Below are 27,988 nucleotides of genomic sequence, written 5' to 3' on the forward strand. Positions count from 1 at the left end.
ACGGATACCAAAAAAAGAATGCCAAATGTTCAACAAAAATCAGTTCCAGGTAGTGAAATGTGCTAGACAGATTGAGTGGGGCCAGCATGGAGCTTTTCCTTATGGTGAAAATGCAAGAAAAGGGAGGTATGAAGCCAACACACCACACTTGGAAGAAGGGAGGGAGTAGGGAACAAAAAGGCCAGAAAGATGTTAACCAAGTCTGAATTGAGGGCAAGAGAGTTTCGATATTCCTTCACTGGACTTCCAATGTTCTGGTCATTCCAACATCCAAATAAAGCAAATGTGGATTTCTCTAAATTGAGGAAGTGCCTTGCAATAATTTCTTCAAGAACTTGCATGCAACTTCAGCTAGAATTCATCAGCCTAATGGGGTCCTTCTGGGATCCAGCAGCAAAAGCACAGCACTGAAGAAGTGCCTCACACCTATCTAAACATTCAGTGTTAAATTGTGTGATATAATGAAAGCGAATTTCATGTAAATCAAGACATTCTGGGCCTTCTGGGAGCAGGAATTTTTAGGATTTTCCATGACGATGCCACCAGAAAACTACTAGAGCTCATCAGTGAATCTGGTAAAGCTGCAGAATACAAAATTAATGGACAGAAATCTTCTGCATTCCTATATACCAACAATGAAAGGTCAGAAAGAAATTATGGAAACAACTTCATTTACCATTGCAACAAACAGAATGAAATACTAAGGAATAAACCTACCTAAGGAGATAAAAGACCTGTAACTCAGAAAACTATAAGATATTGGTGAAAGAAACAAAAGATGACACAAACAGATGGAGAAATATACCATGTTATTGGACTGGTATGACTAAACTACCCAAAGCAATCTACAGTTTCAATGCAAACCCTATCAAATTACCAGTGGCATTTTTCATAGAATTAGAACAAAATTTTACAATTTTATGGAAACACAAAAGACCATGAATAGCCCAAGCAATCTTCAGAAATAAAAAAAGAGCTGGGGGAAATAAGCTCTCTGACTTCAGACTCTACTACAGAGCTACAGTCCATAAAACAATATGATACTGGCACAAAATCAGAAATATAGATAAGTGGAACTGTATAGAAAGCCGAGATAAACCCATTCACCTGTGGTCAATTAATCTGTGACAAAGGAGGTATAACTATACAATGGAGAAAAGATAGTCTCTTCTATGAAAAACTGGACAGCTACAATGTAAAAGAATGAAATTAGAACACTCCTCAACACCACAAGGAACAATAAACTCAAAATGGACTAAAGACCTAAATGTAAGATCAGATACATTTTCATAGATCCTCTATAAAACTCTCAGAGGAAAACATGGGTAGAACACTCTAACATAAACTACAGCAACATCTTTTCTTTTGATCCACTTCCTAGAATAAAAATAAAAAACAAAATAAACAAATGGGGTCTAATGAAACATAAAACATAAAATGCACAGCAAAGGAAACCATAACAGAAAAACAATCCTTAAAATGGGAGAAAGTATTTGCAAATGAAGCAACTGACAAAGGATTAATCTCCAAAATATACAAACAGCTCATGCAGCTCAATATAAACAAAAAACAACCCAATCAAACAATGGGTGGAACATCTAGATAGATACTTCTCCAAAGAAGACATACTGATGCCCAAAAATCACACGAAAAGATACTCCACATTACTAATTATTAGAAAATTATAAATCAAATGAGCTATCACCTCACATTGGTCAGAATGCCATCATCAAAAAGTATCCAAACATTTCACGGCTGTTCCTCTCACTGCATGGACTCTTAGGTGGTGGGATTATAGTCTATCATAAATCTAAGCTGACATGTCTTCCCTCAGGGCACCATGAGGATGGCTTGGCTGTTTTCTAGTGCCTTCTGATTTTTGTGGAGTCACACAGTTCAAGAAAAAATCTATGAACAATAAATGCTGGAGGGGATATGGAGAAAAGAGAACCCCCCTACACTGTTGGTAAGAACGTAAATTGGTACCACCTCTATGCAGAACAGTACAGAGTTTCCTTAAAAAAATAAAAACAGAACTACCATATGACTCAGCAATCCCATTAGTAGGCATATGCCTGGAAAAAACCATAATTCAAAAAGATACATGCATCCCAATGTTCACTGCCGCAATATGTACAACAGTCAGAACATGGAAGCAAACTAAATGTCCATTGACAGAGGAATGGATAAAGATGTGGTATATATAGACAATGAAATATTACTCAGCCATAAAAAAGAACACAATAATGCCATTTGCAGCAACACTGATGGACCCAGAGATGGTCATATTGAGTGAAATCAGACACAGAAAGAAAATATCATATGATATCATTTGTATGTAGAATTCCAAAAAAGGGTACAAAAGAACTTAATTCACAAAACAGAAGCAGAGTGACAGATGTAGAGAACAAACTTACGGTTACTAGGGGATAAGGAGGGGGACAGATAAATTGGGAGGTTGGGGATGACATAGACATATTTCTGTATATAAAATAGTTACCTGATAAGAACCTACTATAGCATAGGGAACTCTACTCCATACTCTGTAATGGCCTATATGGGAAAAGAATCTTAAAAAAAGAGTAGGCATATGTATGTATATAACTGATTTACTTTGCTGTACACCTGAAAGTAACACAACATTGTAAATCAAATATACTTCAGTAAGAGAGAGAGACTATGGGTCTTACTACAGCAAAGAGGGGAACTGAGGAAAAACGTGGAGGTTGTAAGTCAGATCACAAAATGTTCCTAAAAACCCAAATAAAAAGTATTTAACTGAATCATTTGCTGAGCAATATGTACTTTTAAGAAACTAGGGAGACAGCAATATAAATAACCCACTGGGAGGGTAAAGGAGAATGTGATTACTCCATCTGATATCATCAACTTAACTAATTTTTAGTTTCTATTGTTTCCCTACTCTAGAATAAAAGGTCTGTGAAGGCAATCATTTCTTTCTGTTTACCTACAGTAACTTCAGTGCCTAGATATATGTTAGGCTCTTAGTACACAGTTGTTGAATAAATATGATCTGGGGTATTTTTCTGAAGAAAAACAGGATAGAGAACTTTTTTTTTTTTTTTAATTTTTTAATTTTTTTTAGAGAACTATTTTGAAGTCAAAGACCATTTGGATTGGAAGAGATTTCTTGGATATTAAGATGCTTTCCTCCTGCAGATCAGAAGACAGAGAAACACATTTTTAGCTAGTGAGGAAAGGGTCTGGATCCCAAGCTTCAATTTCCTTTCAAAAGTTAGGATCCTGTCAGGCAGAGACATAGATGACAAGCAAAACCAAAGACAGACAAAGGAAGCAAAACACACAGACATTTTCAAGTACAGTTTATCCAGGAAATAAAGATTATTAATTTAGAAGGAAGAAAATTGTGTATATAGTGAGGGAAGGGAAGGGGAAAATGTAAGTACGACACAACCCTTTACTATGGCTCAATCAAGTGAGGGAAGCTTTATGAAGAGTTCAGTGGAACTCTGAAGAATGGAAGGAATATGCGTAAGCAGGAAGGGGAGGAAGCAGCAAGGACACAGAGTGATGAAGAAGCTCCAGATTGTCTCAGGGTGGAGAGTCTGTATCAGCTGTACACAGACACATAAGGAAAGAGCCAGATTATGGAAGCCTAAAAAAGTTGAGAAACAGAGTAACAGTAACAGGGAGATATTTAAGACTCTTGGGTACAAATGAGTCCAAACGGATAGTTCTTAAATTTAAGATGCATTTTAAATTTCTTCTTTGTTCCCCAAATATATCAGTTATAAAGCTTCCTGATGATTCCATGCCAGCATCAAAGAAAGGCTGCACGTGTATAAATATCTACATGTGCATGTGTGCTAAGCTGCTTCAGTCATGTCTGACTCTTTGTGACCTTATGAACTGTAGCCATCAGACTCCTCTGTCCATGGGATTGTCACGCCCTCCTCCAGGGGATCTTTCTGACTCAGATATCAAACTCATGTCTCATGTCTCCTGTGTTGGCAGACAGGTTCTTTACCACTAGTGTCACCCATGGGGCGCCCCGGGCTACAGTCCATGGGTCGCAAAGAGTCGACCAAGCTTCTCTGTCGATGGAATTCTCCAGGCAAGAATACTGGAGTTGCCTTTCCTTTCCCAGGGGATATTCCTGACCCAGGAATCGAATATATATATAAATATCTGTCTATATATACACTAGAGTATGAAGCTAAGAGAACTGTATTTACTATAATTTGCTAAGAAAATATTTTCTCCTTTAGCTCAAAAGAGTATGAGTTTTACAGTTATCACATATTAAGTAAGCTGAAGAACTTTTTTGTTTAATCTTGGAAAATGATAAAGTTATTTGATAAATTGATGGAAGTATTAGCAATTCAGATGACAGAGTAAAATGTACAATCAATTGCATAAAGTTCCAGAAACACTTTATTTAAAAATGGAGTTGTAAATGCATAACAAAATAACATAAGTAATAAAGGTAACAAAAATAAATAAGGAGAATAATGTATTCATACAAAATAAAAATAACATAGTAAAAGGCCAAATGTTTGTAATTGAACAAAACTGTGTAAACACTTAAATGATAATGTAAGTAGAATAGATGCTAATATTTTCCTAAACAACTCCTTACCTTCTACTTCCATGTTGCTATCATCAGTACCCAAACATTAAACAAAGATGAAACAGTGGTGATTAATTTTTTCTACCCTTTCTTCAAATGGATCAACCCTGTTTTAACATTTCATTTATTCCTTCAAAGCAACTGTATCTTTCCATTCATGCTCTTTAAAACCATTTTTTCAGTCTTCCTTTATTAGACAGAATGGGGAATTTACCTTTACAAGGAGAACAGTTCATTTGCTTTTTTTTAAATTTAAAGAAAAATAACGAGATCCTTTATACAACAGACTTTTGTTTCTATGTCTCTAAAAACAGGTTTGGGTTTTTTTTTTTCATCTTTATTAACTGGCCCAACAGTACAGGATTTTAAAAAATCCTGTAAACTTTTGAATTGAATAGAGTTACTTTCTTAAAACAAATGTAACATGGGATTATTGCTGAAATATTAAAGACTATTTCATGGAAGTTGCAAAAGTTGCAGCTTTAACCTTTATAGACTGATGGGATCAAGGGTTTCAAAAATCCAGGTCTACTAATAATATTTAACCGAATTAAGAATTACCCAAAATTATAGTGTTCTGGAAACATAAAGATAATTACTTTCTTTTTAAACTTATCCAAATGTGAACTTACTGAAAAGAGAAAAAACAAGTTTATAGAAGATACTTTTCATAAGCTTCCTGTTTAGCACAGGCCCAAAGCCTTGGTCGTCATTTTGTAGGGTCCTTATAAATGTATACGACTGAGACAGGATTTACTATTGGGTCCTACAGGGAAACACACAGAAGCAATTCACTGCTTGGGAGTGAAACTATCTACTAATCTTATGACTACTGGTTCTCCAAGTTTCCTAATGCCCCAAATTTTAATTTCATGATCATTTCAAGGGATAAATTTTTTCAACTGTCACATATAAACTTGGTAACACAGGACCTGTATACATGTTCTTAGTTTTAAAAATAGACTCCACCTATAACCTATCTGTCTAGTTTAATCCTTCTACTTATCATTTGCCCTAAAATGAGACAAAATCTTACTTTCACTAAAAAAAAAAAGGGAAAAAAGTGCCAAATTGATCTTTTTGAAAGTGGAGTAAAACACTGTGGGGTTAAAACAAATACAATTATCAATTTCCTATATACAAAAAACGATGGTTAGTCCTTATTGATATATAGATATGTCCACCTACCACTCCCAGCAAATCTTAGTGCAAACATAATAGTTCATTTCCATAAACCCTAAGACAATTTACGCAGCAACAAAGTTATATAAATCACATATATGTTGGAAAATTTTAGAACACAAGAAGGACTGTTCTGAAAGGTCAGTTTGACTGTGGAGAGCAATATGTCATTGTATCCAATGGCAATGAATACTAATATAAATCCTATTATTAAGAAGCAAATATAAGTGTTTAGCAAATCTGTACAGACGAAGAGCAAGTCCATTTCAGGGAGCAGCTTGGCACAGGAGACATGGGGGTCAGAAAGGTTGGGTATTTAGTTTGCTTGTAGGTCACAGCATGGCTTAAAGAAAAAAAAACAAAGATCTATGAAGGGAAAGGATGCAATTATCTAATTCAATTTGAAAATCATAAAACCCACAAAATGTGAAACTTTCACAATCTAATTTTTCCTCTATGTGCATCAAATGGTCATCTCAATGGTTCGAAAGGATTACTATGGCTCCACGTTATAGATAAAAAATAAATAAATAAAATTAAGAAGACAGAGATAACAAGATTGCAGTTGACCAAGCTGTCTTATTTTCTCTTAAAGTCAACACTATGCTGTTTCCAATAATTCTAGTCATTCCACAGGTAATTATTTTAACAAGCAAGAGAAAGTCATTCATGTACTGCAACGTCCTCCTCTTCCCCATCAGGGTTGAACCTATTGAAATGTATACTGAAATCAGCCTCAGACTCGGCATTCTCAAATTCGGCTGAGACTGCACCAGCAGCAGGATGAAGAACCCTAGCTTCTGGTTGGCAAAGTGTCGGTGTCTGACCCGGGCTGCTGTGGTCATTCACAGGACTGGACTTCTGTTTTGGTGGAGATGGCAAGATAGCACTGGGAAATCCCATGTTGTTCAGAGCCTCCAAAGTTCCATCCGGGTCGATCATAGCATTGATAGCTGAAAGAAAGGAAGGGAATAGAGAGAAAAAGATGTAACTATAGATGTAGCTAAATTTGGATATGAATATTGCTTATGATTTGGATAATATTTCAATTACTAATGCTTATATGAGCTTTAATTTGGTTAATCCTTCCAATTCTGTATTTAAAACCCCACTTTCAGTAATTCTGGGGTTCATCTATATCATAGATTATAAAAACCTGAAAGCTTTCTATGGTCCCTTGAGTAGGCTACTTACAGGCATCTGAACCTGCTGGAAGACTAGGATTTGGAGATGTGCAATTCAGGAAAGGTCTCTTTGAAATATGCTTTAATCATTATAAGAGGATGATGAAAATACTGGTCAGGACTGAAAGAAACTACTCCTGGCTTTATTTATTACTCAGATAATTGGGATTAGTTGCTAAGATGGGGTTCAGAGTAACATGAAAGTTGAGGAGGCAAATGGCACACTCTGAAGCTACCATAGCATGCTGTCATTTATCCTGGTGAGGATGCTAGGGTATTTGCCATGCACAAGTATATATTTATGGACCACTGAGCCATAAAAATCCTTCACAGCCTAGATATTCATATGCCATGGCAACCCCAGCAGGCCAAATGGACCTTGCATTCTCCATGGCAAGGGCCAGATAAAGACTAGCTTTCAATTCAAAAGATCCTTGAGTAGACAAGGGAATGTCTTCGGCAGTGATTTTCAACGTGGTATTGGGTGGCGTGGGAAGTTGAGGAAAAGAAGCATCACAGATAGAAGAATTATTTAAGAGGTCCTTTTAAAAGCAAACTCCCTCCTGCCAGCTAACAATCATGTAAACAAGCCACTGTGCCTCATGGGGGTGTATGCTTAGGTGTGCTGAGGCTGAGAAAAGATTCAGAACCACTTAGTCAGGACCAACACATCATGCCTATGATAATTCAAAGACTGAGTAAAATTAGCAACCGACTCTGGAATCTGCCTGTTTTACCACTGGGGACTTCTGGGTCAAAATACATATAGGCATAAGTGCATAATTAAAGATCTGACACACACCAAAAACAATGTTAAAGTTTAGGAGGCCAACAGTCTCTTTTTCTTCTCTACTCCTTCTTCTGGTCCCTTTGAAATGCACTTATTTCTTGTGGTACATCCAAATGATTATTATGACTTTTAAAACCATTATTAGTTCATATGGGTTGTACCACAAATATAATTCAAGAATTATCAAATCAAGTAAACAATGCTAATTGTCAACAGCATTTTCAGCTGCATATACACATTTTAATATATTATTTTACATATTTTTCATATCCTATAATACAAATAAGATACTATATAGTACAGATATACAATATAATCTATATTGTATCTACTATATAGATACAAATAATAGATACTATATAATACTATGAATTATATTTTTAATTATATTTTTGAGTAATTTGAATATGTAAAACTTTATATCTTTATTCATACATCATTACACTTAATCAAATAGTGTTCAAATAATTAATAGTATTTTAGAAATATCACTTAGGATGTACTTGTTCTAAAATTGTTAGCTCTTTATACTTAATCAGTAGTAAATTTACCTTGTAGCTGCTTTTCAACTCTTTTTAGCTCCTGTAAGATAGAAGAAATCTCCTGTAGGGAAAGCAACGACAAGAATTAGCTTACTTTAATTAAAACATTTTTTTGATAAGCAACAAACCTTACACTAATTTTATTTGAAATCCTTAATATTACTGACATGGCCCCAATCTGTAGCAACAGGATATGAAATAATTATGATATTCAGTAAAAAGACTTGAATTTTAAAATCTTTAATACCAAAACAGAATTCTTTTCAGTAAGACAGTAATAGAAGATGAAAAGTTAGATAATAATACTGTATATGCAAAGATATATTGATCAATATTGCAACAACTGTAAAAGCGCTTAAGGATTTTCTATGGAAAATGTACAAACTGCAACCTCAATTTTAGGATATTTCCTGAATAATAAAAACCTGTACAAATTCTGGAGGAGACAAGCAATCTGTTAAGTAAACAGAAATGACTCATGTCAACTTATATTTGAGTTTGCTCGTATTTCAAAATTACTTATTTATAACATATATAATTATTATAAGAACAAGAGTGTATTAATAGTGAGAAACATAAAAGGTTCCTCCACACCCTCTACAACTTTGAAGCAGTCAACACTTTAAAACCCCGTGACAAGTGAAAGCATAAACTTTTCCAAATTTGTGCTCTTACATCTTATGTAAATGAAATCAATGAACAGTTAAAAAATCAGCATATCATTCCCTGAACATAAATCCTTTTAAAAAATGATTTAATATTCAAGAAAAATTACCATACCATGCTTGAGGTTTTCACAATAGGGACTTCACTTTCAGCTCTTAACTTGCTTTCTATTTCATCCCAATTCCGATCTTTGTCTTTAAATAATATTCTATAAATAAAAAAATAAGCTTTTTACTTTCATATTTTAAAAACATCACATTTTTAATGACAATACAAAAACAATGTATCTTTTCAAAGCTAAATAAGAATTAAAAATACCACTAAGTGTTACATGAACTGTGAATTAAACACTGAGCCAATATTAACAATAAACTCATTTATGTGAGAGATCTGTACTAAAAAAGTAACTGATAGCTACAAATAGACACATAAAAACCCTTTAGTATTTATCTCATTCTTTATTGAGAACCAAATATAAAACAAATGTAGATGACAATATAGCCCCACAATTTTATCTAATATTTTTATATAACCACCTTTTATAATAAAAACACAACTTGTTTCATACAGAATATATGCAGCATAAATATAAGATGAATTTAAGATGAAAATAGGTTGAATTAAGTATAAGCAATTGAGTCTGACAGGACCTCTTTAAACACGAAAAGGCTTCTTAGTATTTGATCAAAGTGTGTATGTAATTTCAAAGGTTGAAAATTATAATAGAGTACTTATGCTGCTTTTCTTTAAAAATGCTAATTCATGGTAGTATATTTTTCATAATAACCTGTTACGAGTTAAGAAACTATCCTTTTGACAAAAACAATTGTCAATAAAGATCCTATGCTCGAAATTAATTTCAGGCATCTTATAAAATAAAGTGTCACAAAATTCTGACTTGTCTTTCAAATGTGGTATCTCTCTCTTCAATCTAGAAGACATGATCCAGCAGCTTAAGAGAGCTGTAAATACTAGGTACCTTTTTAGTTTCTATTTGAATTTCTTCATTGGGCTGGAAATCTAGTTTAACTGCCTTATACAATAACCAATACTGTACAAGAAAGTAAAGTATTACTATTAGAAGCTGATCAGTATTTAAGTAGTAAACTAAATTACATTTTTATTTGTATTTCTTCAAAATTCAATATGCCAGGTTCAACTTATTTAAAAACATGAAATTCATCAATATCAAATTCATCAGTGTCAAATTCCAAGTCTGGAACATCTACAATTACAAATGATCATGCTTAAAAATGCAACAATGGATCCAGAATCCTAGAAGAGAATATTCTTCTGATTTACTGTTAAAATTTCTACACCCCAAAGACTAAATATCCTTGCTAGCTATCTAGGAGCTGTTATCCTAATGACTGTGAAATTAAGGCTTGAGAAATTATTGTGTGCTCTCTAAAAGAGTCCTTAGAGCACTAAGGTTGGTGAAAGTAAGAAAACAATGACTGTTTCATGAGTCTGTGCTTAGCTATCCTGAAAACTCAGTGAATTTTGCCAGAAGATGGTTACTGACTACAATGTTAGTGCTTTTTCAAATTGTTAAACCATACATATTTCATCTTTGGTAAAAATGGCTTAGAAATGCTACCTGAGATTCCTAAATCACACACACACACACACACACACACACACGAAATGGCTTAGAAATGCTACCTGAGATTCCTAAATCTCACACACACACACACACGTCCCTGAAGTTCTAAGCCACTAAAGAGATAAAAAACTTAAAGACAATCTGTAAATACTATGCTGCAGGTTTATAAAGCCAATTGTAATTTTGGCTTTATGGAGTGAAGTGTAATACTTAAACACTAAGGAAGGAGAAAACTACATCAAGAAATCAGGCCAGATCATAATGGTTAGAATTTAAATGGTTTTGTGCAAAGGTCATTACAGATCTTTCAGAAACAATCAGGGCTTTCAACTGATCTTCATATCACATAATGAATTCAAAAGAGTAGTCAGATTAAATAGCAGCATGAAAATACACTGAATTCCAAAGCTAATTTCATTCAATAATTTAACTATGAAGCTAAAACTCCTTTTTGATAAAGGAGTTGGTTTAGGTAAAAAAGTCCTAGGCTCATATTCTAAAGACCCTCACAATCTATTCTCTAGCACTGGCCCTCAATCCATGCAAATCAGGGGTTGGAAACTGGGAGTTGACCAATGCAGGGCCACACTGCACACTCTGAGGGGCACTTTCACATGGAATCCAATGAGAATACTGCACAACAGTTGTACAAATATTTTTAATTGCGTCTATAGCAAGTATTAGAATAACTTACAGGATAGTTTAAGACAGGTCTGGGTAGGCATTTCAGTTTATACCTCCTAGTACAGACCTAAAGACCAGTCATTTCTCAAACTATTCTAGTACTATCTGTGCAAAAGGCTCAGGCCTCTATCCCTTAGATTTTGCTTACAAAAAATTTTATCTAGCTTTGAATATTACTTCCTCCACAGAGCCTTCCCTGACAGTCCAGGGTGAAGGTGATCCTTTCTCTGTTCTTACCTCTAACTGGGCACTAACTTATCACGTGCTCTCTTGTATCACAGTTACCTGTATATATGCTATCCTTCGCCAACCAGACTGTAAGACCATAACAGTAAGGAGCATGTTTTATCTTTCTTATTGTCTTCCACAGAGCCTGCCACAGTGCTCTACACACAGCAAAACTCAACACTCAAACTGAAGGCAACAAATTAACATTAAAAAAATATTTATTTTTTATACTTTCTAAATTCTGTCGAATTTCTGAGACAACAAAATCAACCAACCAACTAACCATCAATGTGTTCAACGGTCACAATTTTAATTAAATGTCTAAGCTACAAAATTTTTTTTTCTAGAGGAAACTAGGGATGAGTTCATTCAGTGCAGACTGAGAAAGATACTCTGTGGTAAGGAATTATCAATAGAAGAGGATGGTATAAGGCAGGTACTCTATGAAGATCTACTGAATGAATACATGACTGGATGAGGGCTCAGGTACTGGGGAAAAAAGGCATGTATTTCAGCAGGTAGGATGAAATGATATGGGATTCCCAATTATAGGTAAGGAGGCGTCAAGCTTTTCCTGTTGCTGGGTCACACGACCACATGAAGAGACATACACGGTGTCTTTATGGATAATACTGGTGTTACAAACCAATCCCTCCAAACCAATGAAATTGATAAAATTTGATAATCAAATCCCAGGCCAAGTGCTATTATCAGCCACATCCGGTTTTTTCCTCCTTAATTTTACATTTTCCTAAGTGGCATGTGTATATCCTGAGAGAAAGGCAAGATAATCAGAGAAATGGTAATAAAATATTAAAACTCTTTATATATATATATACACACACATAAATGTATACATATTTTAAAGATACGTATTTGATGTATTAACTTCCTATGGCTTTTTTATGATAAAGTCCAAACTCCTTAAACAAGTTCTGCCCAAACTGGTCCTTCCTTATCTCTCCAATGTCATTTCTCATTATCCTCTAGCCCACTCACTTCATCTCCTTTTTGACTAATGCCATGTAAAATTTAGGTATATAGGTCATCCTTCAAAATTTACTAGAAAGGAAAGTAACCTGCTTTTATAGAAGCAAGGATGTCTGAGTAATGACACAGTACCTGATCTTTCCAGCTGTTTTATCTATAGACTGTCTTATCTTCTTAGAGAACTGAAAGACGGATGAGAGCAACAGATTATCACCCATGACCTGAAACATGAAAAGGGAAGAACAGACATTAAAATACTACCACTATATCGGATAACCACCAAGAATGGTCACAACTCACTATATTTAGGGGCATTTCATATTTATGCTAATTTTAATAAAACTCGATAAAGGATGTAATTACGAGTACTGTGTAACTACATCGAGAACGAGAAATAAAAATTAAATTCTTTTTTGTGAAATAACTTGTCACATTTTCATATTATTTTCATCATGTAACTTTCAAAAGACAACCCATGTTATCTAATTTTTAATTACTATCATGATCCTGTCTCTCATGCTTCCAATTCAAATTATCGTAATTGGGAGAATATAAGCAACTTAGAACAATAAATCTGTTATCTATTCTTTCAACAAATAAAATGAACACAGAGATCAAGAAGATTACAATCCTTGTTCTCCACAGTGGGACAGATAAATTTTTAAAATGTATTCAAAATAGTAGGTTTTTTTTTTTAATGTGGACCATTTTTTTAATAGTCTTTATTGAATTTGTTAAGACTACTGCTTCTGTTTTATGCTTTGGTTTTTTGGCCATGAGGCATGTGGGATCCTAGCTCCCCAACCAGGGATCCAACCCATACCCCACCCTGCACTGGAAGGCAAAGTCTTAACCACTAGACCGCTAGGGAAGTCTCCAAGAATAAGTTTTTATGTTGGGGGTTGTTATCATTCCAGCTGAACTTTACGGGCAAAAGCAAGGGTTGGCAAACTTCTGTAAAGGGCAAGGGAGTGAAGACTGGGGCCAATGTGGTCTCTGTTACAACTACTCACCTCTCTCACTATAGCAAGAGAGGCTATATTATAGCAAAAGGAGCTGCAGCTAATAAAACTCTATTTACAAAATCAGGTGGGAGGCTGAATTTGGCCTGCATCCTAAGACTAGATATGGGTTCCAAAATCAGTTCCACGTATTGTCAGTATCGGTGGTGAAAATAAAGTCCAATGCAGTAAAGAACAAAACCCCATAAGAATTTGGAATGTTAGGTCCATGAATCAAGGTAAATTGGACATGGTTAAGGAGGAGATGGCAAGAGTGAACATCAAAATCTTAGCAATCAGTGAACTAAAATGGATGAGAATGGGCATATTTAATTCAGATGATCATTAAATCTACTACTGTGGGCAAGAATCCCTTAGAAGAAATGGAGTAGCCCTCAAAGTCAGCAAGAGTCCAAAATGCAGTATTTGGGTGCAATCTCAAAAATGACAGAATAATCTCAGTTCATTTCCAAGGCAAACCATTAGCACCACAGCAATCCAAGTCTATGCCCCAACCACTAATGAAGAAGCTGAAGTTGAACAGTTCTATGAAGATCTATAAGATCTTCTGGAACTAACATCCTTTTCATCATAGCTGACTGGTATGCAAAAGTAGGAAGTTAAGAGATATCTGGAATACAGGCAAGTTTGGCCTTGGAGTACAAAATGAAGCAGGGCAAAAGCCAACAGAGTTTTGTCAAAAGAACACATTGGTCATAGCAAACACCCTCTTCCAACAACACAAGAGATGTCTCTACACAAGAACATCATCAAATGGTCAGTACTGAAAACAGACTGATTATATTCTCTGCAGCAAACAATGGAGAAGCTCTATATAGTCAGCAAAAACAAGACCTGGAGCTGACTACGGCTCAGATCATGAACTCCTTACTGCAAAATTCAGGCTTAAATTGAAGCAACTAGGGAAAACCACTAGGCCATTCAGGTATGACCTAAATCAAATCTCTTATGATTATATAGTGGTGGTGATAAATAGATTCAAGGGATTAGATTTGGTAGATAGAGTGCCTGAAGAACTATCTACCAGACGGAGGTTAGTAACACTGTACAGGAGGTGGTGACCAAAACCATCACAAAGAAAAAGAAATACAAGGCAAAGTGGTTGTCTGAGGAGGCTTTATAAATAGCAGAGGAAAGAAAAGAAGCAAACGGTAAGGGAGAAAGGGAAAGATTCCCAACTGAATGCAGGGTTCCAGAGAACAGCAAGAGAAGATAAGAAGGCCTTCTTAAATGAACAATGTAAAGAGATAGAGGAAAACAAAAGAATGGGAAATAGTGGAGGTGGCTTCAAGAAAACTGGAGATATCAAGGGAGCATTTCATGCAAGGATGGGCACGATGAAGGACAGAAACAGAAAGAACCTTAGAGAAGCAGAAGTGATAAAGAAGTGGCAAGGATACACAGAAAAACTATACAAAAAAGGTCTTAACGACTGGAGTAACTGGGATGCTGTGGTCACTCACCTAGAAGCCAAATATCCTGGAGTGTGAAGTCGAGTGAGCCTTAGGAAGCATTAATATGAACAAAGCTAGTGGAGATAATGGAATTTCAGCTGAGCTATTTAAAATCCTAAAAGATGATGCTTTTAAAGTGCTGCACTCAATATGTCAGCAAATTTGTAAAATTCATCAGTGGCCACAGTACTGGAAAAGGTTAGTTTTCATTTCAATCCCAAAGAAGGGCTATGCCAAAGGATGTTCAAATTACTGCACAATTGCACTCATTTCACATGCAGGCAAGGTTATAATCAAAATCCTTCAAGCTAGGCTTCAGCAGTCCATGAACCAAGAAGTTCTAGATGGACAAGCTCCATTTAGAAGAGGCAGAGGAACCAGAGAGCAAATTGCCAACATCCGCCAGATCATAAAGAAAGCAAAGGGATTTCAGAAAAACATTTACTTTTGCTTCACTGACTATGCTAAAATTTGACTGTGTGGATCACAACAAACTGTGGCAAATTGTTAAAGACATGGGAATACCAGACCACCTTTCCTGTCTCCTGAGAAACCTGTATGCAGGTCAAGAAGCAACAGCTAGAACCAGACATGTAACAACAGACTGGTTCCAAATTGGGAAAAGGAGTACAGCAAGGATGTATATTGTCACCCTGCTTATTTAACTTATATGCAGAGTACATCATGAGAAATGATGGGCTGGATGAATCATAAACTAGAACCAAGAGTGCCGGAAGAAATATCAACAACCTCAGATATGCAGATGATACCACCCTTATGGCAGAAAGCGAAGTGGAACTAAGGAGCCTTTTGATGAAAGTTAAAGAGGAGAGTGAAAAAGCTGGCTTAAAACTCAACATTCAAAAAACTAAGTTCATGGCATTGGGTCTCAACACTTCGTGGCAAATAGGTGGGGAAAAATGGAAACAGTGACAATTTATTTTCTTGGGCTCCAAAATCAATGCAGCCATAAATTAAAAGACTCTTGCTCCTTGGAAGGAAAGCTATGAAAAACTTAGTGTATTAAAAAGCAGAGACTTCACTTTGTTGACAAAGGTGCATACAGTCAAAGTTATGGTTTTTCTAGTAGTCATGTTTGGATGTCAGATTTGGACCATAAAGAAGGCTGCACACCGATGAACTGATGCTTTTGAACTGTGGTGCTCAAGAAGACTCTTGAGAATCCCTTGGATTGCAATGAGATCAACCCAGTCAATCCTAAAGGAAATCAACCCTGAATACCCATTGGAAGGACTGATGCTGAAGCTGAAGCTCCAATACTTTGGCCACCTGATGCCAAGAGCTGACTCACTGGAAAAGACCCTGATGCTGGGAAAGACTAAGGGCAGGAGAAGAAGGGGGCAACAGAGGATGAGATGGTTGGATGGCTTTATCAACTCAATAGACATGAGTTGAGCAAACTCCAGGAGAGAGTGAAGGACAGGGAGGCCTGGCTGGCGTGCTGCAGTCCATGGGGTTGCAAAGAATCTGACACAACTGAGCAACTAAACAACAACAGAAAGAAACCGATGACCTAATATAATCTGCCTCTAGTCACATGGTTTTTTCCATCCCATCTCCCTGTCTCCCTCCACTCAAGGTAAACAATATTCTGAATCCCATTCATCATTCCCTTGGTTTTCTTTTTATATAATTTGCTAGATCTATTTCTGTCCTAAGTATATAACATTATTAATTTGTGAGAAAACACATTTTATCTGATCTTTTGAGAATTACTTTCTTCATTTGTTCTATTGCTAAAATTCATCCACATTGTGGCATGCTGTAGTTCATTTGTTTTGATCCCTGCATTGATTTTTCAATTTGTGCACATACCAGTTTATACATTCATTTTTCTTCAGATACAAACATTTAAAGATTGTTCCCAAGTTTTGTCACTGCCCACAGTGCTACTATGAATATCCTCTTTCATGACTTTTGCTATCAGTGAGAAAGGGTATACATGAGCAGCAAAACTGCTAGATAATGGGCTACATTTATGTTCAATTTTAGGAAATAATATCAAACTGTTTGCCAAAGTGATTCCACCAATTTAACCTTACTAGCAACAATAAGAAAGCCTATGTATTCACATCTTCTCCTATACTTAATGTTTTAAGACTTTTTAATTTGCTGCCAATTGAATGAATATAAAATAATCTCACTGTAGCCTTGAAAACTATTTCTCTGAATACTCATGAAGCTGAATATCTCTTCATAGGCCTTGGGTATTTTCAGTGAAATGCTGCACATGTTTTTTGCAGATTTTTCTTTTGGGCTGTTTTGCCTTTTTAAACTGATTGTAGGAGCTCTGATGTATTCTGTATTCTTATCTCTTATTGCCTGTATGTTTCACACAGTCCTTTAATACACTCAAATTTATCAATCTTTTATTTATAAGTCAAAACTTTTTGTGTCTTTTAAGAAATCATTCCCTGCTGCAGTGCTGAAAGATATTTACCTATATTATACTAAAAACTTTAAAGTTTTGCTTTTGCCCTTTAGGAACTTAATTCATTTAGAGTTAATTATTTGTAATTGATGTGATGCCAGGATGAAATTCTACTCTACCCATAAGGACAAGCACTTTTTCCCCAGCCCTATATACTGAACAAAATCATACAAAACTGTCCTTGTTTTACAAATGTAGTCTTTACAGGATCTGAAGTATGGCTCCAAAAATAATCCAAAGCCCACCAATCCTCTTACCATTCCCCAAACCTTTCCTGTTTATCTTAAGAGGCTTGTAAGTATTAAACAAGGGAATTCTCAGATGGTGTGAGTGGTAAAGAATCTCCAATGCAGGTTCAATCCTTGGGTCGGGAAGATCCCCCGGAGGAGAAAATGGCAAGTCACTCCAGTATTCTTGCCAGAAAAACCCCATGGACAGAGGAGCCTGGCAGGCTACATACACTCCATGGCGTTGCAAAGAGTTGGACACGACTGAGCACACACACATATATGGAACAGTTCTCCTCCTCTTTTTCTGACCAATGGGGCATGCATCCTCTGCCATTTGTTGAAGTTTATAGTTTACTCACTTCATCCCTGCTCCAGGTTCTCCGCCTTGTAATTGTTAAATGATCAGGAGGCTCTGCTGGTTGAGGTCTTGGGTCACTAGCCCGACAGTTGTTTCCTTCTGGTGTTTTAGAATGAACTAATGGAGGGATCTTTCGGAAGTTGAGGCTTTCATCAAAAACACGATCAACTAACTAACAGGACAAAAGCAAATCCTCATGAGCATAGAATAATTTGGAAAAACACAGATACTAGCATTATAGTTTTTATAGTTAGAAGTTATTCCATTCTCAGGTAGTAACAGAAGCATGATATCTTCAATAAACCAATTACTGTTTCTTTTTATAAGCACTTCAAAGGTGTCTGTTTTATAAAATAGATGTTCATCTACATAGATTTTATTTTCAAAATCCAAAATATATATAATAACTATGTTAAATTTAATTCTTCCATGGATAAAGTTTCCCCCAATGGAAAACATAGATGGTAAGTAGAAAAAGCTGAGCCATGTAGATGGACAAGGAGTTCATTTTACTCACATTGCCTTACCAGTGTAAAATAATGTTTCTTTTTCTTTTAGTTTCCTATCTTGTTTTTTCCTTTTTTTCTCCCCAAATCCAGGTGCCAAATTTCTTCACAGATACATAAATTACAAATTATAATTAAGTTTACAAAAGAAAAAAAATTGTTTTAATTCACAAAGTATTTTTGATCTTAGATAAACTTTTAGCAGTAATGCTACAGAAATGACATATTCCAGTACAAGTGATATACTGCCATCTACAGTGCAAATTATGCACATATAGTACAAAGTAACTCAGGTTTACTGAAGAAGGAATAAACTCTAGTATAGTAATAAGAAATGAAGCCAAAAGGAAAAAATGGAATTCTACTTAATGAAATGTTTGAAAAATTTTACTGAGTCTGAGTGAATGTACAATCACGTTAGGTATAATTTAGTTAGACAGCTGAGAAAATAATATCTTCATCATTCAAAATGTACCAGGAAGAATTGTGTATGTCTTGCCACCAAGAAGATCCTTTTGTTTTTCACCAAAAAGGATGATTTTTTTATACACATTTACAATTGATCAGTGTGGTAACAAAACTACACAGACTGATGAAACATTATTTACCAAATTAGAGAACACATAAAGGGGAAAAAAACAAAAAAATTATAACCATTAAAGAATAAGATTATAAATGTGACAAAAAGCAACTGAAGAAAATTTTAGTAGAAGAGTTTACCAGAATTAAATATGTCAAAAAGGCTAGCCATTTTTGGCCACTATTGAGAACATTATTTTATAACATTAAGGAAGTGAAATGAATCATCAATATTAGGGGTTGGCAAATTTTTGCTGTAACGGGCCAAATGATAAATATCTTAGGCTGTGCAGTCTTAGAGTCTCTGTTCAACTACTCAATTCTGACACTGTAGCATAAAACAGTCAGTGTGGCTTTGTCCTAATAAAACTGTAACTCATTCTTTCAAAACGTCTGTCTTTTTTTGTATCTCTGCACCAAATCAAGAAACCCAACATGGCCAGAATACCATTATTTTTATATTATATTTTAAAAGTAACTTCTGGAGCCATCTGTGTTCGTGGTGTCCCCTGGAGGGGGAGAGCAGGAGACTCTGGTTTGGCAGGGCAATAGTCTGTATATGCTAACTTACATTGCACAGTTCACAAGAATGTTTTAAAACTGAATTCATATATTTGAGTGAGTGTGTATATGTATGTATATTTCAATTTTTGAAGAATCTTTGTGCATATATATATATATGTATGTATATATTCATCAACAGAATTATTTAAAGTAGTGAAAACTATAGAGTTTTTCTTGCTACTAGAGATTATTTCTAGTTATGAATCTATGTAAGATTTACAGAAACTTTATACAATGATTTATTATTTATACAATTATTTACCAAATTTGGATATGCTTTTTAGGTACCATTTATTTTCGTATTTTACAAAGTGTTTATTTTAAATAATTTTACAGCTTCATGCTAATAGTAGACCAAATGTTAGCCTTTACTAGTTTTGTTATAAGAACATAAAAGAAATTTGTTAAAGCAAAGTTGGAAAATGCAGAGCTTCATGCAAATAGGGAGGATGGATGTAACCAAAAAAAACTAAGCAAAAAGCTAAAAGCAAAAGAAATAAAGAAAAGAAAGAACCTTATGCATCTCTCCATGAAGATCTCCTACCTCTTCTCTAGTGTCTATGGCAGAGCCGGGGGTGGTGGCAGCAGTGCTTACTGTGGTACTAGGGGCAGTGCCTGAGGAGGTCACTGAATCTATCTCTCCTGCTACATCGTTGATTTCCCGAGCAATGAGAGCGAGATCTTGGCTGATCCTGGCGATAATTTTAGAAAAGAAGTTTAATTCTTTCACATAACAGGTCTACAGACAATCATTTCCATAGAATCAGTTATATAAGTTGTATATTTAAAGATTTGTCCTCAAAACTTCAAATCTTCTACACGTGCCATTAACTATTTTGATATTGGAAGAATTAAAACATTAATTCAAATATGAATCAAACTAAACCACACAAAATTTACAAGCTGTCACTTTCAATAGATGTGTTAACTGCCTGAAGTAGTGATATATGTCTTTTAAAAACACACGGTTAATGGTAATTACTAGCATTAATATATTACAGCAGTTCTTAAACTTGGGTGCGGTAAACAATTCAAAGGCCTGTGAACTTGAATGAGAAAAGCAATTACAGCTTTATTTTCACTATGCTTCTAAATGAAACTTAGTATTTCTTTCAATTACAAAGATAATCAACAAACAACAGTAGTATTAGCAGTACTGGTGATTTTTGTCAGCAAAACTAATCACATTATAGTTTCTGTAAGTATATCAAAACATTTAGCCATCACCACTTCAAAACTACTTCATTATACCCACAGCAATAACATACCATTTATGATGTTAACGAAGAATCATATACTACTATATCATTTTAAAAATATTTTAAAAACTGCATTTCAATATAATTGTTTCTAATGTTTATTTATTTCTGAGAGGAGCTCCCTAAGCTTCTCCAGATGGCCCAAGGGGTGTATGGTACCAAAGAAGTGAGGAGTTCTGACACAGCATAGCATTTTATGCTATCTACCATACTTCATAGTACATCACATGTCATTTGAAGGTCACAAGGTAGAAGTAGAACTTATCTAACTGATTGACTATGAAGAAAGATGCATTTTCAGAGAAAATTACTGGCTTGCTCATGACCACACAACTTAAAAGTATCTGAGACAAGGTCAGATTCCATGTTTTGAGCTCAAGTCCCTAAAGTCATTTATTTGTATTTTCAGCCACATGGACTGAAGAACTTAGTAACTGTTATCAGTGATAACTGAACATTTTCTAAGTTACGCAGCCACTGCATAGGATCTCAATTTGGTTACTTCCACAGTAACCAAAAGCTTTGGAATGACAGAATATTTGTAAAGTACCTGTAAAAGCTTTCCAACTCTAAAATCCAAAGCACAAAGTAAAAACTTTTTAACTTATGCAAAATGTGAGCTTGAAAGGCTTTCATGGAATGGAGTAATTGCATAGAAACTTAACTACAGATTTAAAAAGAGAAGCTAACTTGAAGCTTATGGCCCAACAGAAGCAATCTACGGTCAATTTCTTTTAATTTACCAGTAAATACTTAATGATCTGGTCACTGTGCTAGGTCCTAACGGCTGCAATGGTGAAGAAGCAGAAACTATCACAACATTGTTAATGGGTTATTTCAGTTCAATCGCTCAGGCATGTCCAACTCTTTGCGACCCAATGAAATGCAGCACTCCAGGCTTCCCTGTCCATCACCAACTCCTGGAGTTTACTCAAACTCATGTCCATCGAGTCGGTGATGCCATCCAACAGTCTCATCCTGTGTCATCCCCTTCTCTTCCCGCCTTCAATCTTTCCCAGCATCAGGGTCTTTTCCAATGAGTCAGTTCTTTGTATCAGGTGGTCAAAGTATTGGAGTTTCAGCTTCAGCATCAGTCCTTCCAATGAATATTCAGAGATGATCTCCTTTAGGATGGACTGGTTGGATCTCCTTTCAGTCCAAGGGACTCTCAAGAGTCTTCTCCAACATCACAGCTCAAAAGCATAAATTCTTCAGTGTTCAGCTTTATAGTTCAACTCTCACATCCATACATGACTACTGGAAACATCATAGCTTTGACTAGACTGACCTTTGTTGGCGAAGTAATGTCTCTGCTTTTTAATATGCTGTCTAGCTTGGTAATAGCTTTCCTTTCAAGGAGCAAATCTTTTAATTTCATGGCTGCAGGTCACCATCTGCAGTGATTTTGGAGCCCAAGAAATTAAAGCCTCTCACTGCTTCCATTGTTTCCCCATCTATTTGCCATTAAGTGATGGGACCGGATGCCATGATCATCATTTTCTGAATGTTGAGTTTTAAAGTCAACTTTTTCACTCTCCTCTTTCACTTTCATCAAGAGTATCTTTAGTTCCTCTTTGCTTTCTGCCATAAGGGTGGTGTCATCTGCATATCTGAGGTTATTGATATTTCCCCCAGCAACCTTGATTCCAACTTGTGCTTCATCCAGCCCGGCATTTCGCATGATGTACTCTGCATATAAGTTAAATAAGCAGGATGACAACATACAGCCTTGACGTACTCCTTTTCCTATTTGGAACCAGTCTGTTGTTCCATGTCCAGTTCTAACTGTTGCTTCCTGACCTGCATACAGATTTCTCAGTAGGCAGGTCAGGTGGTCTGGTATTCCCATCTCTTTCAGAATTTTCCAGTTTGTTGTGATTCACACAGTCAAAGGCTTTGGCATAGTCAATAAAGCAGAAGTAGAGGTTTTTCTGGAACTCTCTTGCTTTTTTGATGATCCAATGGATGTTGGCAATTTGATCTCTGGTTCCTCTGCCTTTTCTAAAACCAGCTTGAACATCTGGAAGTTCATGATTCACATACTGTTGAAGCCTGGCTTGGAGAATTCTGAGCATTACTTTGCTAGCGTGTGAGATGAGTGCAATTGTGCGGTAGTTTGAGTATTCTTTGGCATTGCCTTTCTTTGGGATTGGGATGAAAATGGACCTTTTCCAGTCCTGTGGCCACTGCTGAATTTTCCAAATTTGCTGACATACTGAGTGCAGCACTTTCACAGCATCATTTTTTAGGATTTGAAATAGCTCAACTGGAATTCTATCGCCTCCACTAACTTTGTTTGTAGTGATGTTTCCCTAAGGCCTACTTGACTTCCCATTCCAGGATGTCCGGCTCTAGGTGAGTGATCACACCATCGTGATTATCTGGGTCACGAAGATCTTTTTTGTACAGTTCTTTTATGTATTCCTGCCACCTCTTCTTAATATCTTCTGCTTCTGTTAGATCCATACCATTTCTGTCCTTTATTGTGCCTATCTTGGCATGAAATGTTCCCTTGGTATATCTAATTTTCTTGAAGAGAGCTCTAGTCTTTCCCATTCTATTGTTTTCCTCTATTTCTTTGCACTGATCACTGAGGAAGGCCTTTTTATCTCTCCTTACTATACTTTGGAACTCTGCATTCAAATGGCTTTATCTTGCCTTTTCTCCTTTGCCTTTTGCTTCTCTTCTTTTCTCAGCTATTTGTAAGGCCTCCTCAGACAACCATTTTGCCTTTTTGAATTTCTTTTTCTTGGGAATGGTCATGATCACTGCCTTCTGCACAATGTCATGAACCTCCATCCATAGTTCTTCAGCCATTCTGTCTATCAGATCTAATGCCTTGAATCTATTTGTCACTTCTACTGTATAATCATAAGGGATTTGATTTAGGTCATACATGAATGGTCTAGTGGCTTCCCTTACTTTCTTCAATTTAAGTGTGAATTTGGCTATAAGGAATTCATGATCTGAGCCACAGTCAGCTCCTGGTCTTGTTTTTGCTGACTGTATAGAGCTTCTCCATCTTTGGCTGCAAAGAATATAATCAATCTGATTTTGATATTGACCATCTGGTGATGTCCATGTGTAGAGTCTTCTCTTGTGTTGTTGGAAGAAGGTGTTTGTTATGACCAGTGTGTTCTCTTGGCAAAACTCTGTTAGCCTTTGACCTGCTTCGTTTTGTACTCCAAGGCCAAATTTTCCTGTTACTCCAGGTATCTCTTGACTTCCTACTTCTGTAATGTTTCATTACACTGCTTTATATATTATAAGGGCTTCCCCGGTGGCTCAGGGGTAAAGAATCCACCTGCAATGCTGGAGACATGCATTCAATCCCTGGTAGGGAAGATTCCCTGGAGCAGGGCATGGCAACCCACTCCACTATTCTTGCTTGGAAAATCCTGTGGACAAGGAGCCTTGCAGGCTACAGACCACAGGGTGTATGGACAGGCTTCAGTTGTGTCTGCAAAGGGTCAGACATGACTGAAAAAACTAAGTGTGCATATATTATAAGGAAACCCATATCACTTAATTCTGACCACTAAATTAAATTGGATCTCATCAAAAATATAAAAAAACTTGTAATAAAATGTATTAAAATTACAATTTGGTTTTTTCCCATTAAGATTACAATGCATTTGTAATTTTAATCACAAATACTGAGCCTTGAAAAATATAAACCATCGTTGTATTTTAAAATATTAAAAAATATACTTATAGGTATTCTTATTTGCTGCTGCTGCTAAGTCACTTCAGTTGTGTCCGACTCTGTGCGACCCCATAGACGGCAGCCCACCAGGCTCCTCCGTCCCTGGGATTCTCCAGGCAAGAACACTGGAATGGGTTGCCATTTCCTTCTCCAATGCACGAAAGTGAAAAGTGAAAGTGAAGTCGCTCAGTCATGTCTGACTCCTAGCGACTCCATGGACTGCAGCCTACCAGGCTCCTCTGTCCATGGGATTTTCCAGGCAAGAGTACTGGAGTGGGGTGCCATTGCCTTCTCTGCTGGCAATCGTCAAACGCTGTCAAATGTTACACGCCCATATCTCCATTTATACCATCACTAATACTATCTTAACTTAGGCCTTCAATGCCTTGCACATTAACTTCTAGAATACATCACTAGTTTATCTCTAGGTTCTCTTCCCTCTCAAACAATTCTACAAATTGCCCTTAAGAGTAACCTTCTTTTAATACAGATCTTATCATCCTTTTCAAAAATCTTAAACGTTAAGTCTTGTATATAAAATAATATGTACACTTCTTAGCTGGCATTCAACGTCTCCTATTATTTACCTGGCTTAGGATTATCTTCAGTTTGGTCATCCATTAACTATATACCTTTATATCTTAGACTTGGACAAACTTCACCCACTCCTTTTTTTTTCATGCTATTTCTTTTCTCTTTTCAACCTCCAGTAAATTCCTGTTGCAGACACCCTTGTTAAAAAATTAAGTAATATATTTATTTGGTGGTGTCAGGCCTTAGTTACAGCAAGAAGGTTCTTCCAGTTGCAGTGTGTGGGATCTAGTTCCCTCACCAAGGATCAAACCCAGGCCCCCTGCATTGGAAGCACGGAGTCCTAGCCACTGGACTACCGGGGAAGTTCAAACTTCACCCTTTCTACAACCTCTTCTGAACCACACTCTGCCTGATATCAGCTCATCCAACACCTTTGCTTCTTTCCTCTGACTCTGAACTCTCTGAGAACACTCGTGTCTAAGTCATCTTTACACTTCACTCACGCTAAATACTACGTTCTACTCATAGAAGTTGCTTAGGAATTCTTTGTTGAGTGGATGGGAATTACATGTGGATGGGGATTATACAATACATAAAAAAAACTTATGCAAACATAAACTTGATCCAAAACAAAACTGCAGAGGTGTAAAGGTGCTGCTTTAGTAATATAGCTCTAAAATCTAAGCAAAAAGAGTATGACAAAGCATAAAACATTTTGTAATCAATTAAAATCACTATTATGCTTTTCAAATTTCTTAAGTGAAAGTGGTAGCCAATTTAAAGAAATAAAACATGTATTTCTCACATTCTATTTAGTTATCTGAAAATAAATTTCTGCACATTAAGCAAATGTCAGTATTCTACAGGAACATTAAACATCAACATTAACTTTCTTTCCTCCTATACTTCCTATCCTCCCCTCTTACTTTTTTAATATCTTAATAAACAAAAATAAAAATACTTTCTCTTCCTGTGAGATGTATGGCTGGAAAATAAACCTTGAAAAATTAAATCCCAACAGCAAGTTTTATTAACATAATGCTACTAACAAACTGGAGGAAAAAGGCATAGAATCATTAGGTGTTAAATAGGCTAGCCTTAGAGTATTACTGCTGCTGCTGCTAAGTTGCTTCAGTCGTGTCCAACTCTGTGTGACCCCACTGACGGCAGCCCCAGGCTCCCCCGTCCCTGGGATTCTCCAGGCAAGAACACTGGAGTGGGTTGCCATTTCCTTCTCCATTGCATGAAAGTGAAAAGTGGAAGTGAAGTCACTCAGTCGTGTCCGCCCCTTAGCGACCCCATGGCCTGTAGCCTACCAGGCTCCTCCGTCCATGGGATTTTCCAGGCAAGAGTACTGGAGTGGGGTGCCATTGCCTTCTCCGAATAAAATACACATACTAACAAAATAAAACCAAGTGAAGATATAACAGACAGTTCTTAGTCACTTTCCCCTTTGTATCACAATTCTTTTCTGTTTAGGGACAGGGAAGTGGGTTTGGCCCAGAAGAAGCTGTTCAGTGTTCTAGCTTAGGGTAGAGAGCTTAAGAGGCAAAGCCTCCTAAGGAAAAGCAGAACACTCTAGTTCCCTTGGGTATCCCTTGTGTTCCTATGGTGAGACATCTCCACAGGGAGGAGAAAAAATGAGACAAGAGCAAGGCCTGTTGTTGCCAGCTGTGCCCACAAGAAAAAAAGTGTAGTATCAAGATTGTCTCATTGCAGGAGTTTTGTGGGTCCATAATAATGCATGGAGTGGCTTCCCAGGTGACGCTAGTGGTAAAGAATCTGCCCATCAATGCAGGACACATAAGAGATGCAGGTTTGATCCCTAGGTCGGGAAGGTCCCGTGGACGAGGGGATGGCAATGCATTCCAGTATTCTTTCCTGGAGAATCCCATGGACATAGGAGCCTGGTGGGCTACAGTCCATGGGGCTGTACAGAGTCAGACACGACTCAAGCTACTTAGCACAACGCACAATAATACATGGATCCCAAAGCACATACATGCCCATACTCTAATCAGAAGTGGCTTACAATGCTTCAACAATTATTGTCATTTACATGGCCAAAAAGTAATGTTTAAGCAACACAATGAGATTAGAAGAGCATTTTCTGCAAGAACTAAAAGCAACCACAAGTGAATAGTCATTAAAGAAAAAAAAAAAAAACAACTAAACATTAAACTAATGATCCAGGAAAAAAAGAAACAATTCACAAAGTCCATAGAGTAAAGAAAAAAAAGGTAAACATCATAAAATCATCATAAAAAATTTTTAAGGAATTTATAAATTATTATATATAATTTCTTTAATAAATGTTGTCAAGTGTAAGAAAATTAGGACCTCAAGCTAAAGGCAGAAATAATTTTAGCATGTACACAGTGAAAAATGTTTAGGTAACATGTGGCATACTGCAGTAAAATCTAATACCTTACAAACTTACCAAAAAACCCTTAACTACTATAGCATATATTTGAATAGAGCCTCTATTTAATGGTCAACTGCAATGTTAGGGGTTAAAAACCACATCTGCAGCATGAATTTTACTTTTAATTATGTAATCTTAAGGTTATTATAAACATATTTAACATTCAAAATAATATTCTCATTTAATTATTAAAGGATTATACTAACTCAATCTAATGAACTCATAAAAGTGCAAGTAACAATCTGCCTACTCTAATTCTCCCCAGAGAACGTTAGCAACATCTCTAACAAGTACACCTCTTGGGAAGGTAAAAAAATAAAAAATGTATCTGCACAATTCTCAATTATGTACAGCTGATATTGACTACCTTTCAAAATTATATTAATTCATCAGCATCTCTACTGGAAATAAGGGG

The 27,988-nt window shown here is 36.1% G+C and overlaps 1 protein-coding gene and 1 non-coding gene across 16 annotated transcripts in view; one reads left to right on the plus strand and one right to left on the minus strand.

The window, feature by feature from the left end:
• The first annotated feature begins 1,749 nt into the window (after window positions 1-1,749).
• LOC145508149 (small nucleolar RNA SNORA79) lies at window positions 1,750-1,897 on the plus strand. The gene has a single exon (XR_014055406.1). It is a non-coding gene; the product is annotated as a small nucleolar RNA SNORA79 (small nucleolar RNA).
• Window positions 1,898-4,398: 2,501 nt separating this feature from the next.
• Window positions 4,399-27,988, minus strand: part of CEP170 (centrosomal protein 170) — a 129,166-nt gene continuing 105,576 nt past the window's right edge. For 3 of the 15 annotated variants that reach the window (XM_081490237.1, XM_081490230.1, XM_081490226.1), the window contains 7 exons: window positions 20,164-20,341; window positions 18,002-18,172; window positions 12,617-12,705; window positions 9,091-9,184; window positions 8,320-8,371; window positions 6,622-6,747; window positions 4,399-6,137 (listed from right to left, as the gene is read on the minus strand). In XM_081490237.1, coding sequence (XP_081346363.1) covers window positions 6,127-6,137; window positions 6,622-6,747; window positions 8,320-8,371; window positions 9,091-9,184; window positions 12,617-12,705; window positions 18,002-18,172; window positions 20,164-20,341 — 721 coding nt within the window. In that variant the 3' untranslated portion in view covers window positions 4,399-6,126. Of the gene's footprint in view, window positions 6,138-6,353; window positions 6,748-8,319; window positions 8,372-9,090; window positions 9,185-12,616; window positions 12,706-18,001; window positions 18,173-20,163; window positions 20,342-27,988 lie in introns of those variants that run through there. The other 12 variants (XM_081490235.1, XM_081490234.1, XM_081490231.1 and 9 more) reach the window with 5 other exon arrangements.

The sequence above is a fragment of the Giraffa tippelskirchi genome, chromosome 5 (assembly GCF_054371585.1).
Source record: "Giraffa tippelskirchi isolate mGirTip1 chromosome 5, T2T-mGirTip1v1.2.pri, whole genome shotgun sequence".
Taxonomy (NCBI): domain Eukaryota; kingdom Metazoa; phylum Chordata; class Mammalia; order Artiodactyla; family Giraffidae; genus Giraffa; species Giraffa tippelskirchi.